At 38.9% G+C, this 14363-nt stretch overlaps 1 protein-coding gene across 11 annotated transcripts in view; it reads left to right on the top strand.

The window, feature by feature from the left end:
• LOC126282073 (uncharacterized) overlaps nucleotides 1–14363 on the top strand; it is a 431343-nt gene that overhangs the window by 406471 nt on the left and 10509 nt on the right. For all 11 annotated transcript variants that reach the window (XM_049981527.1, XM_049981528.1, XM_049981529.1 and 8 more), the window contains 3 exons: nucleotides 6752–7819; nucleotides 11289–11502; nucleotides 11930–12075. In XM_049981527.1, the coding sequence (XP_049837484.1) occupies nucleotides 6752–7819; nucleotides 11289–11502; nucleotides 11930–12075 (1428 nt within the window). The remainder of the gene's footprint in view (nucleotides 1–6751; nucleotides 7820–11288; nucleotides 11503–11929; nucleotides 12076–14363) is intronic.

Here is a 14363-nt window from a genome sequence, read left to right as displayed (position 1 = left end):
AAGCTGCATACGAGATTGTTTGGACAAGACTCAGTCTGGATCCTCCAGTCGCCTACCTGACCAATCTCCTGATGTAACTGAAAACTTCAGAGAAAACCTCAGTTCACTTGTACATAAGTCCCCAGTCATACTGTAATCATTAGTGGAGACTTAAATGAGCCAACAATCAATTGGAAAAATTGCAATATTGTTACTGGTGGATGTGATAAGACATTCTGTAAAACTTTACTGATTGCCTTCTCCGAAAACTACCTAGAACAGATCATTAGGAACCCCACTCATGATGGAAATGTATTGGATGTAATGACAGCAAATAGATCTGACTGACCTCTTTGAGGAGTTTCACATTGAAACTAGCATCAATGACCATGACGAGGTTGTGGCAACAATGATTACCTAAATAAAAAGGACAACTAAAACAAGCAGAAAGATATATATGTTCAGTAAACTAGATAAAAACTCAGTAATGTCTTACCTCTATCAGTAATTTGAAACATCCAGCATAGACCAGGAGAACCTCTATAGTATACAGTCACTCCAAACAAACAGAAATTATTGTGTAATAGTTGTAAAACAGATAGACAAATGCTGAATGAAAAGCATTTGACTGTCAAGAGAGCAATGTGTGATACCTTCAGTGACTACTGTAGCAGAATATTGTCAAATGACATTTCACAAATTCCAAAAAAATTCTGGTCATATGTAAAGGATGTTAGTGGCACCAAAGTTAGCATACAGCCCCTACCAAATGAGACAGGAACTGCTGATGCACTGAACTCCATTTTCAAATGTTCCTTTACAAAGAAAAACTCAGGAGAAATGCCTTGATTTAATCCTCATACCATTGAAAAGATTAATGAAATAAGTATTAGTGTCAGTGGTGTTGAGAAACAATTGAAATCGTTAAAATTGAACAAAGTTCCAGGTCCTGATGGAATCCTTGTCAATTTTTATTCTGAATTTGTGGCTGAGTTAGCCTGTCTTCTCACTATAATCTATCATAGATCCCTCAAACAAAAGACTGTGCCCAGTTCTTGGGAAAGGCACAAGTCACACCTGTCTATGAGAAGGGCTGTAGAAGTGATCCACAAGACTACCGTCCAATGTCTTTTCTCATAAATTTATTTAGAATCTTGGAACATATTCCAAGCTCAAACATAATGAGAGATCTTGAGCAGAATGGCCTCCTCAATACCAACCAGCGTGGTTTGCAAAAAAATTGATCATGTGAAAACAGACTCTCACTTTTCTCACATGCATACTGAAAACTTTGGATCAAGGCAACCAGGTAGATGCAGTGTTTCTCAATTTCTGAAAAGCCTTTGGCTGAGTACTATACCTACACTTATCAGCAAAAGTATGATCATAGGGATCTCAAGTGAAATATGTAATTGGATTGAGGACTTTTTGTAGGGAGTACACAGCATATTATTATCTTGGATGGAGAGTTATCACCAGATGTAGAAGTAACTTTGGGTGTGCCCCAGGGAAGTCTGTTGATGTCCTTGCTGTTCTTGTTGTGTATTAATGACCTTGCAGACGATATTAACAGTAAAATCAGGCTTTTTGCAGATTATGCAGATATCTATAATGAAATACTATCTGAGAGAAGCTGCAGAAATATTCATTCAGATCTTAACAAGATTTCAACTTGTGCTCAGAGTGGCAACTTGCTCTGAATATTCAGAAATGTACAATTGTGCTCTTCACAAAAGGAAAAAATGTAGTATCCCATGACTATAATATCAGTGAGTTACTGTTGGAATCGGCCAACTTACTCAAATACCTGGGTTAACACATTGTACGGATATGAAGTGGAATGATGATAGGTTCAGTCTTGGGTAAAGCAGGTGGCAGTCTTTGGTTTATTGGTAGAATACTGGGGAAATGCAATAAGATTGCTTACAAATCACTTGTGCAATCCATCCTAGAATATTGCTCAAGTGTGTGGGACCCGTGGCAGAGGCAGAGAAATCTCAAGGAGGAGGCGCTAAAGGTATCTCGAGCTACCTTTACTTTCACCATAATAAAAAAATAATCAAGTCACATGCAAAGCTTAAGACAGTTTTAATTAAACTATTGTTACGTTATTAGTAAAAATATTGTTAAGTCTTGTAACAATATTTTTACTGAGAAATTACTACGAATTACTATTATTAACACTTCACAATCAACTGATCAGTCTTGACTAATCTTCTCATTTGCACTTGCTACAACTATAACTTCTTTCTTATTCATTCTTCAGTCTTAATATTTCTGAATGTAAATTTCCTCCTATTTGGCAAATAATCTGTATTTATAACTCTACATATCAAAGACTCTCTGTACAAGAAAAAGGTAGAATGGTCACAACTTTTTTCATACAGATGCCAGACAGAATAATGTATTGAGACTGCTAGAATAGCCGTGACTTTTCTCGTAGCTATATGTTAGCTATCTATATGGTGGACAGAAACGTATATAATACAATGATGCGGACACGCACGCTGCATAGAAAAGTACAACTACTCGATAACTTTATTCAGTCATATCAACTGATAAAAGAAATGAATGAATAGTGTGCAGGCTAAGTGGTAGGGGGGTGGGGCAGCGGCCCCGCATGGGAGGGGGCGTGCCCCGTGTGCCCCCCATATGTATCCGCCACTGGATAGGACTAACATGGGAAATTGAACGTATACAGAGAAGGGCAGCACAAATGGTTACAGGCTTGTTTAATCCATGGGAGAGAGTCAGAGAAATACTGAAGGAACTGAAATGGCAGACTCTGGAAGACAGGCGTAAAGTCAGTTAACAAGTTTCAAGAACTCTAGGAACTTACTACATACAGTTCCCTACGTATCACTCACACTGGGATCATGAGGATAAGATTAGAATAATTACTGCCCACCCACAGGCATTCAGACAATCATTCTTCCCGTGCTCCATACATGAGTGGAACAGGAAGAAACCCTAATAACTGGTATAATCAGATGTACCCTCTGCCATGCACTTCACAGTGGTTTGCAGATTATAAGTGTAGATGGAGATGTAGAAAGATAATAGTTTGACACAGAGTCTACAGTTCGATAAGCCAGAACCTAGCTTGGAATCCAGACCTCCAATGCATGATAAAATCATGAAAATAACAAAATAAGTGAAGAATAACAAAGCACCTGGAGAAGATTGATTGATTTTGAAATTATGGAAATTCGAGAACAAAAAAATTACACCCAAAATACACAGAGGAACAGAAAAGGTCCCAGATAAATCAAAATGGGCCTTAGTACACCCATTCCACAAGAAAGGAGACAATACAGACCTTAATAATTACATAGGAATTCCACTACTGCCTATTCAAAGCCCTGTTAAATTGACAAGAACCTGAGATAGATCCCCAGAGAGGAGAATACCAAGGAAAATTCAAAAAGAGGAGGTCATGCAGTGAACAGACATGATGCATAAGAACAATATTAACAATGAGAAAGTGCAGGAACACCACAACAACATTCGCTGACGTCAAGAAGGCCTACAACTCCATAGATAGAAAAACGCTCTTCAGCACACTACAAGAAATGGACAGCAAGACCAGAAAGCTAATCCAGGAAACATCAACACATGCAATATCCAAAGTAAAGTTCATAGGACAGATCTTGGAACCATTTAAAATCAGGACATGACTGAGACAAAGAGATGGCGTGTCACCCATTCTATTCGATCCAGTTTTGGAGAAAATAATGATGACATGGGGCAAAGATAAAGATGAGGAGACACAAGGATAGAACTGTAAACATTAAATATCTGACCTTTGATGGTGACATAGACATCATAACAAATATCAGAAAAGAAGGCAAAGAGGCTCTTGGGGCACTACACAAAATGTCAATCAAGGAGGACTACACATCTCGTATGAAAAAAACACAGTAGATGCCTGGGAGAGACTATAGAGAAACAGGACTGAACTTGACACACACTAAAGAGAGGATCACAAAATTATAAAAAGCATACAGACTTACATAGAACCATTACAACAAAAGAAGTGTTTTCATCAATGCCAAATTAAGACACTGTAGTACAGTAATCCTACCAGAGATCTGTTATGCCTCGGAAACAACAGTAATCAAGGGAAGAATGAAAATCAGGGATATGGAAGAAAAAGATCGGAAAATGCTGTGAAAGATCTATACTGGCCATTTCAGAAAGAGGGCCTCTGGATAAAGAGACCAACAAAAGAGCTATAACAACAGGAAAAGAAGGGCAAAGTTCTACACACATATACATGGGATAAATGAAGAGAGACTGACTAAGAATATCTTTAAAATAGTGACAAGTTGGGTAAAGGAAACCATGGGAAAACTGAAGAAACCAAACATCTCCACAGAAGACATGAAAGGCAGGGGGGAAAAAAAAAAAAAAAAAAAAAAAACAAAAAAAAACAAAAAAAAACAGAAATTTCAGGAAAGGTACAAGGAGAAGAAAACAGGAAAGAAGTGGACAGGAGAAGACAACAAGAAGAAGAAACCCGTTAAAATATATTTAATGGTAAATGTGTTCTAAAGTTTTGCACCACCTTGGATCCGAGACTTCTAGGACCTATGCAGAAAATTGGAATAGAGATCAACATAAACATCATTTCTGCCCTTTTTATTGCTCATGAAAACCACACATTGCACGTTGTTCGACCATATAGCGAGAACTTCAGAGGTGGTGGTCCAGACTGCTGTACACAGCGGTACCTCTCATACCCAATAGCATATCCTCTTGCATTGATGCATGTCTGTATTCATTGTGGCATACTATCCACTAGTTCATCAAGCCACTGTTGGTCCAGATTGTCCCACTCCTCAATGGCAATTCAGTGGAGATCCCTCAGAGTGGTTGGTGGGTCATGTCTTCCATAAACAGCCCTTTTCAATCTATCCCAGGTATGTTTGATAGGGTTCATGTCTGGAGAATATGCTAGCCACTCTAGTCGAGCGATGTTGCTATCCTGAAGGAAGTCATTCACAAGATGTGCATGTTGGGGGCGCGAATTGTCATCCATGAAGATGAATGCCATGCCAATATGCTGCCAATATAGTTGCACTATCGGTCGGAGGATGGCATTTGTGTATTATACAGCCATTACGGCAGTTTCCATGACGGCCAATGGCGTACGTTTCCCAACGTAATGCTACCCAAAAATAGCATGAAACTTTCACCCTGGTGCACTTGATGGGCAGTGTGTCTAAGGTGTTCAGCCTGACGGGGTTGCTTCCAAACACGTCTCCAACAATTGTATGGTTGAAGACATGTGTGACACTCATTGGTGAAGAGAAGATGATGCCAATACTGAATGGCCCATTTGGCATGTTGTTGGGCCCATCTGTACCGCACTGCATTGTATTGATAGATATTGGGAGTGTAGTTGTGCATCAATGAGCCTATTGCACACAGTTTTAGTCATAACATTACTTCCTGTGGCTGCAGAAAAGCCTCGTTCAACATGGTGGAGTTGCTGTCAGCGTTCCTCCGAACCATAATCCACAGGTAGCGGTCATCCACTGCAGTAGTCCTTGGACAGCCTGAGCAAGGCATGTTGACAATTCCTGTCTTTGTGTATCTCCTCCATGTCTGAACAACATTACTTTGGTTCCCTCAAAGACGTCTGAACACTCCCCTGTTGAGAGCCCTTCCTGGCACAAAGGAACAATGCAGATTCAAATGAAGTAACAATGTGGATGCAATCGAACTGCATTATTGGCCATCTAGGCATGGTTGAACTACATACAACACGAGCCATGTACCTCTTTCCTGGTGGAATGCCTGGAACTGATCGGCTGTCAGACCTCCTCTGTCTAACAGGTGTTGCGAACACCTTGTTTACACCTTTTGGTGGATTTAGTGACATCTCTGAATAGTCAAAGGGACTGGACTGGACTGTGTCTGTGATACAGTATCCACAGTCAACAACTATCTTCAGAAGTTTTGGGAACCAGGGTGATGCAAAACTTTTTTTGATGTGTGTATTAAGTACTAATGTTGTACCATTTATATTTTGCATGGACAATAGGTATTCATGAAGTTTTAATTATCACCTCAGAAAATAAATTTAGTTACACAGCTTTTTGTTTTATTGCAGGTACATGTGTGCAACCCTGGGACACAATGAAATCCCCACACTGAAGCACCATAGCATTCCACAAAATAGCACAGTCTGTCTCTAGTATATCAGTGAGTTGCACCATTCTGTTTGGCTTCTCTAGTGTTGTGCTATGGTGCTGTTGTGTGAGAATTGCAATGAGTATGAGGGATGCAGACACATACCTGCAATCAAACAGAAAGTTAATTACCTAACTTTATTTTTTAATTCTGATGGTTTAAACTTTGACTTCCTCTCACATGTGTATACGTAGTGAACGTGTTTTGTCTTATTTGTTGGACAAATTGTATTGTGATCAACAATAGTAAACTTCTGTTGTATCTTACTACCTCTTTTTCATATTGTATATCAATATTAACTTCTTTGTCCACATTTACATTTACGTTTGGATGTACATCTATGTATATACTCTTCATATGAATTTTTATGCATACTTGTACACAAAATTATGACATTTATTGCTTTATATGTTTAAGATGGACAGTCTGTAAACAAAAATAATAATACTGCCACTTTCCAATGAACTCGTTGCTTTTTCACTGCCACACTGTGATTGTCTAAATTTTGTTACCATTGTTCACTAAGCAATTCCTATTAAAAGGATCACTTCAGCTATTTTTATTTGTTTTTCAGATTGCTGATACAGTGTCATGTGGGTCAGAACAGAGCCATGCTTCTGCTAATGGAACTGCCTATACCTCCCAAGGCAAAATCCGAAAGTACAATGCTGCTTCTTCATCAGGTGGATACCTAGTTAACGGAGAAGCATGCCCAACTGTGGAAGTGGTTAGGCCTGCGAGTGAAAAATACAGAGGAGAAATCTCAAAGGAGTACCTTAAAAATTCGAATCTCAAACTTGCTAACTGCAATGAACCTGATATACCTGAAATCAAAGTTTCTGGCAGAGAGAATATAATGAATGGTAAACTAAGTACAGAGCAAGCACAGAGCCTTTCTTCTGTTATTCAGGCACGAAGAAAGATACAAGTCCCAAAGGATATATTTGAGTTCAAAAATGATGATGATTATGTGATGATTTCACTTACAAGTAATAAACTGAATACTCATGAAACTGGTTACTTGAATGGTGAAAGTCTTCTTGGAAGGCTGGCGGAAAGTAAGATTGTGAATGGGAATGCAGCAGATATTGAACTGAAAAATGGTTTCATCAATGGAGATGCCTCACCAGAGGACCACTTGCAGAATGATGAGCTTGCAGCTACAGGACAGAAGGACCCTAGTCTCTCTGATGATGCCATTGAGATAAAGCACAAGACAGATACAAATGAATCTCATGACCAGGTAGCAAGAGATACGAAAAATGACAATTTAGGTGCCAGCATGCCTGATGTTATTTGTGGAAGTGAGATACGTAATGAGTCTTACACAAAAAAGAGACAAAGTCTTCCTGAAAATGAACTTGGTGTAATTTGTGACAAACCAATCACTAATGGGTGTGAGGATGAGACTGATTATGCCAAGGGCAATGATGAAATTACACTTTCTGGAACTGAATCTCCAACTTCACAGTGGGATCGTGCTGTATCTGAAGTGAAGGAGCAGGCAATAGCACGACTTCAAGAAGAACTGCACAAGGCCCATCAAGAACTGAAGCTCCGGGATGAAGAAGTCAGCAGGTTGAGCCGTATTCGTCAGGAGGTTGAAGGAGAACTGGAAGAACTCACAGCTAGCCTGTTTCAAGTAAGCATTTTGTTTTTTTACCACTTTCATCATTTTACATTTGTAGTACCATGACACTTTCTGTTGTTGTATTCTTTGCAAACTGTAAGTAAATTTTTAACTGAATATCTGTTAAACATTTAAAAAATGAAATGTGGGGGCAAGTATTCAGTGATGTATGTGTGCATTTGGTTATATCCAGTTACCATCACTACTGACATATTCCAAACAGTTTGACGTCATGTTTGTCATAGCAATATGTGGTGACTTATGTTCCACTCACTCACTCAGTCAAAACTAATTTCTAACCTTCCTATTGTACTTGTCATCTAATCTGAGTATCCTTCTCTTTCCTTTCCTACATGATTTTTCACCCACGATCTTCATATACTTGCACTGATATTTTTGCTCATTTTCTTAAAGCTTTGTTTTATCTTGAATCATTGTGTATTGTTTAATCATTTATTCTTTGAATGGTTTTAACTAGTTACTAGTTGGCCACTAATTAGTTATCAAATCCAATTTTTAATTATTGAGTCATTAATCACATCCTGTAGATCCTATGATGAAAAAAACCTTAAGGTGTGCACCAAAAAAAAGTATTTTAAAGAAATAGAAATGGTTGTATAAACTGCGTTAATAAGTAATTGTTGTTAAACTGCTAAACACTGTTTGTGCTTATTAGAGCTAAAATTAAAAGCTAAAAGCAGCAGAAGGTTTCCTTATCACTGCCATTTTCCATGTCTGTGTTTACTTCTTCAGTTTTAATTAATTTTGTCATTGTGATGTTGTCATCCTGTCATAATGAACATTCATGAGTATTTTCTATTCACATTACTAATTGTAATAATGGGCAAGCTATAAATGCACATCATCACACCTTTACTTACCTTCGTCTATCTTCTACATGTTGTTACCTCATTAATCATTTTCAAATTACCATTAGCGTGTGCAACAGTACATGAAATCAAGTTACTAGCTATCTTCACATATTTGATTATTCTGACAGAGAGAATGTTAGTTTCTTTGCTGTCTTTGGATATCCATGCAGAGACTAGATACCATACAGGTATCCAGTTAATGGCTTAGTTCCTGTGCGTAGCTTCTGTAATGAAAGTAGCTATTAAGAAAACAATTACACTACACCTTTTGGAGCACTAACATCAGAAAAAGACTAGGATCCAAATATTCAAGTCACTTGCGTAGAGTACTGCTAGCTGTACATTATAAGAATAGATTTTCAACACAAAAAAATCAAGAATGCACTGCATAGGAAATGATTTTTGAAGATGATCCTATGGGGTGATTTTAAAAGAAAAAAATAGATTGACTGAAATGATAGAAAAATGCAAATAGAAAAAAAATCTTTGTGGAGCTATAGAGAAGAAGCAGTTATTGTGAAATGTTCATGTAAGGAAGGTTACTACAAGAGTACTGTCACAAATAACTAGGAAGAGTACAAAGAGAAAGATACTAGGCAGACTAAAGAGCAGGTAAATGGAAGATAGAAGCAGCTTACTAGAGGACGAGTGTCAAAATCAAATGAAATTAACTTAATTTAAATGTGACTAGGCCTCCCTGTCAAATAGACGAGTCACCTTGTGCAAGTCTTTCTAGTTTCTGCCATTTTGATGACTTTTATATCAATGAGGATGAAATGATGATGAAGGCCTTCCTTCCTTAGGTGAGGATGAGATGTTTTGTTGGCAGGAGAGCCAACACCATGTTACTAAAGGAGGCCAAAAGGCACACGTTTTAGCTCACGCAGGCTGGCGTGAGGTCTGGAACAGGACAAGGAAATTAGACTTCAGAAAAACGGACGTAGCTGGTGGAATACTTAACTTTAATCCAGTAATGATTAACGTTGGTCTTGATGGTACATGATTCACAATATCAATAATAACTGATAATGGCGCCTTGCTAGGTCCTAGCAAATGACGTAGCTGAAGGCTATGCTAAACTATCGTCTCGGCAAATGAGAACATAAGTAGGCAGTGAACCATCGCTAGCAAAGTCAGCTGTACAACTGGGGCAAGTGCTAGGAAGTCTCTCTAGACCTGTCGTGTGGCGGCGCTCGGTCTGCAATCACTGATAGTGGTCACATGCGGGTCCGACGTATACTAACGGACCGCAGCCGATTTAAAGGCTCCACCTAGCAAGTGTAGTGTCTGGCAGTGACACCACAAAGACAAGACAACATCTAAGCCCTGAAGCGGAGAAAATCTCTGAGCTGACTGGGAATTGAACCTGGGCCACATGCACGGCATTTTGCCACATTGACTACTCAGCTACATAGACAAACAGTGGCAAAATGAAAAGCTGTGACATGTAGGGTGTTACAAACAACTTTTGCAAGAATTTTTTTTTTGTGCAATAGTTGCACTTGGTTCCTGCATCAGTACAATACTTCTTTTCCTAAAGCTATATTTTTGTATAGCAAAGATTGAAACTACCTGTAGATTTCTTGACACACCTATGCAAGTCGTAACTACCAGACCTACAAATTGTTAGTTGCTGTATGTTTTCAGTGTGTGCACTCAGAATCTGACTAACATTGGTTTGCTCTAGTCTTCTCCAGAGATCAAAGTCAGTCATCACTAACTCAGTCACAGTAAAAACAAAACGTGGTAACAATTACCAATGATATTGTCTTTCTTAAAACTGGTGAGGTGATCATCTTGTACCCAAAGCGAGATATTTGTAGTTTGTTGTGTAATAATTGTTGTGTACCACTTCATACACAACAGTAAGGAGAGGTGGACCACAGAGTGGTGCAGCAGCTGTCATTGTAGGAAAGCTAAACAGAAATGGAAATGATTAGCAAACATGTAAATACAGTAAACAGAAGTTTTACTTAATGCTTTCTCCAAGTGTTCCAAAGAAACTCTACAAAAGAACAAACAGCAATAAAGTCCAGCTACTAAAGAGCATAACGCAGTGTGAGGTACCCACTATTAATGCACAAATGAACTGTCAAAGATTGCGACTGAGCCTGGCCTGTGTAGCTGCCACCTACCATCCTATCTTGTGGTGGGAGAGGGTGCTCAATGTCAGAGCCATTGAAGACATGGTTCAGCATGCACACTTCACTGGATCCACTAGGACCCTGCACAACTGCTATTGGCATGTGTTGGAAACGTGTGTTTCTGTTACCAACTGTGAGATACGGGTGAGGGTGGTATTGATGTATGATAAAACAAAAAGACTCTCACATGTCTTTTATCATCTTTATGGAGGCAAGTGAAGTTAACTGCTTTTTAAATTCAGTGTATTTGTTGAGATTAATATGTGTACTTCCACAGCTCTATCAGGCACCACATAACTATTGACCTAAACTCATTATCGTGGAAGCTACAAAGAAAAACAGAAATGCAGTACTTTGTTTTTATGATACAAACATTTCATGTATATTAACAGTAAATTTATTATGTAAGTGATGCATCTTAATTATTTTTGTATGTGTTCTTTCTTCACTGAATTTCTTTTACAGGAAGCACACAATATGGTTCGTGCAGCAAATGTAAAACAAGCAGCAGCTGAAAGATCACTGAAAGAGAGTCAAATGCAAGTGGAAGTTTTGATGGCTGAAGTAGCAGCTTTGAAAACTTTGGTCCTCACCTCCACACCTAGCAGACCCAACCCTCACCTTCATCCACAAATAGACAATAGAGCAAGCAGGAGTAAGGATGATGCTACCCCAACAGGTAACTGATGGGGGAAAAATACTTCTTAATGATACGTGCATGTCTGTTAAAAGTAAAGTAACTACTTTAACTGCTAGAAACTAAATATATAATCAATGATAGCTTCTAAATAATTAACCCTGTGGTGCAGTTGTCACTATAACAGACAGCTATTAATGTCACTTCTTTGGTGTTTTTAATCAGTCACGAGGCTGCAAATGCACTAGGGAATATCCACTGCATGGACTGTATGCATTTGCAGCCTCTTGACTGATTAAAAACACCAAAGAAGCAACATTAACAGGTGTCCACTGCAGTGGACAATTGCTCCACAGGGTTAACATTCTTAGTTTTATGAAATTTTTAGAAAAAATATGTCAGTACATAATGGAAAAAATGTAAACACTCTGTTGATCTTATTTATGGACAATTGCACATTTCATAACAGGTGTTGGGTTGTTCAACAAAAAACATAGGAGATCTCCATCACATTATAATTTGAAATATGGCAGAGAAAATTCTCCACCAGAGTCTCCAGTAAAAGAACAGCAAGTGATACCCCCCGAACCAAGTGACAACAAAGATGGATGGGAAGTAAGTAAAAGAGGAAATTTGATGAAATAATTATGACTTATTGTGAGCAGGATGTTTAATACAGGTTTTCATTCACATCTCAAAAGATAAAATGGTAGTTAAAAACATCTTTATGTCACAAGTACAGTATGAAATTCCTATTTAGGGCAGATAAACAAGGTGTCCCAGAAATGTTGTGACAAACTGCAAGGGCTTGTATAGTGTGTTTTGAGGAATGGATCAAGGATGGGAACCCGGGTTCAGAAACACCACACAGTGATGTTACAGAGCATCAAAGTTACAGGCATTGGCGCCTGCCACTAGGTGACCCTTCTGGCAGTAAACGTGGCTTTGTACACTGAAAGACCATTGGTGGAATGTCTCACTCTTATTAACTCATGCAAGATGTTTTAGTTGTAATCTCTGTCTTGGATATTAACCTGTCTTCCACCTTTAAGCTCTCAAGTTTTCAAATCTTGTCCTGTGCAGTCCCCGACAATCAGTTGCTCCATCTCATTCCATCTGGTAAGTCTTTCCTGACCCAGGGTTCTAGGTGACTTTTCTGAACTGTATCACTTTCCCTAAACCTCTCCAGTCCTTTTCCTTCACCCCTCTCCCTTCCCCTTGAACTTTGCTGTCAGAAAGAGGAGCCATTGGCTCTGAAAGCTTGTAAAAGTTGAACATTTGTGTCTGTGTGTTCTCCTGCTGTCAGTTGTGAGAAGTTTTTTTTATCTATTCATTTATATTATTTCAAAATGTTGTTTGTTGTTCAATGATCATCACTGATTGCCACAAATCTCACTGGAAAAGATGGAGCAAGCTACTGGGTAGGAAGGCCTCATCTCCTGTAAGTTCCTCGGTGGATGATGGTTTCAGACACGATTTTCCATACACAATTTATTTTTCTCCTGGAACTTTCTAAGATCTCCAATATTTTTTGGTAAACAGGAGAAAAATAAACTGCAGATAGAAACCTGTGTTCAAAACTGTTATCCACAGAGGCAACAGAGCATTTCACTCACAGTAGACAAAGCCTGTCTACACACCAGCTAACTCCATCTTCAGCACTGGTGATCGTGGCAGTCAGTTGTGATTACTCAGTAACAAATAACGTTGTGAGATGTTCCACTCATGGTCCACCAGTGTATAAAGTCACATATGCTGTCAAAGAGGTGGCATAGTTGCAGGCATCAGCACCTATAACTTTAACACTCTATAGCGTCATAGGATGACATTTCTTGACACAGGTCCCTATCGTTGAATTGGTCACCAAGGCACTCCCTACAACCCCTCACAGTTTGGTGCAATATTTCTGGGACACCCCCTATTTTATCTTTCACTGTTTAACCCGTAATCATCTTTTTATCTATTAGATTTTTAATGTATGAAAGAGATGTGAGTAAATTGATTCACATATTGTCATCAGCTTCAAACTTTCACACATTTGCCACCTGGTCACAATCATCCATTCAGTTGTCTTGTAGTACTCACTTCATAACATGAAGTGTGTCTACCCTTATTCCATGGAATATTAACAGAGCTTAATTACCCGCTGCACATTATTTTCCCACTTTCGCGACTCAGGAAGGCATGCTGTTCCCAGATTGATTCCATGTGGCAGACTAACAGTGAAGGCTGGTGTCCTGGCCTGTCTGGTTGTGGTTTTTGTGTGGTTTCCAGTATCGGAGTAAGTGAATACTGGGATGGTATTTATGTCTCATCCCAGATTCCCAATTTGCAGATATTTTAGGCACTGTAACACTTTCATGTGGATAGCACTAGATGCAAACAGATAGGGTGCATAATCTTCATCAAAGGTGGGGAGGGAGGATTGGTGGTGACAGGAAGGGAATCCAGCCACCTTCTACCACTTACATTGCCTAATCAAGATTAACTTGCCAACCCATGAAGATATGGGTTAAGGCCTGCAAAAAAGAGGAATATTAACAGAGTTTAGTTGAAATATCATTTTCATACATTGTCATAACTTTTCATTGACTGTGATATAATATAAATAACATTTGTTCACTGAGCGAGGTGGTGCAGTGATTAGCACACTGTACTTGCATTTGGGCGGACAACGTCCTGCATCCAGCCATCCTGATTTAGGCCTTCATGATTTCCCTAAACCACTTCTGGCAAATGCTGGGATGGTTCCTTTGAAAGGGCATCTCCCACTTCCTTCCCTATCATTCCATAATCAAATGGGGCCGACGATCTCACTGTTTGGACCACTCCCTCAAATCAACCAACCAACCCATATCTGTTAATGTACATTAATGACTGATACAATTTTGTTATTATTGTCA

Source organism: Schistocerca gregaria, chromosome 7 (genome assembly GCF_023897955.1).
Source record: "Schistocerca gregaria isolate iqSchGreg1 chromosome 7, iqSchGreg1.2, whole genome shotgun sequence".
Classification (NCBI taxonomy): Eukaryota; Metazoa; Arthropoda; class Insecta; order Orthoptera; family Acrididae; genus Schistocerca; species Schistocerca gregaria.
The sequence above is the reverse complement of the archived record's forward strand: the minus strand, read 5'-3'. Positions and strand labels throughout refer to the sequence as shown.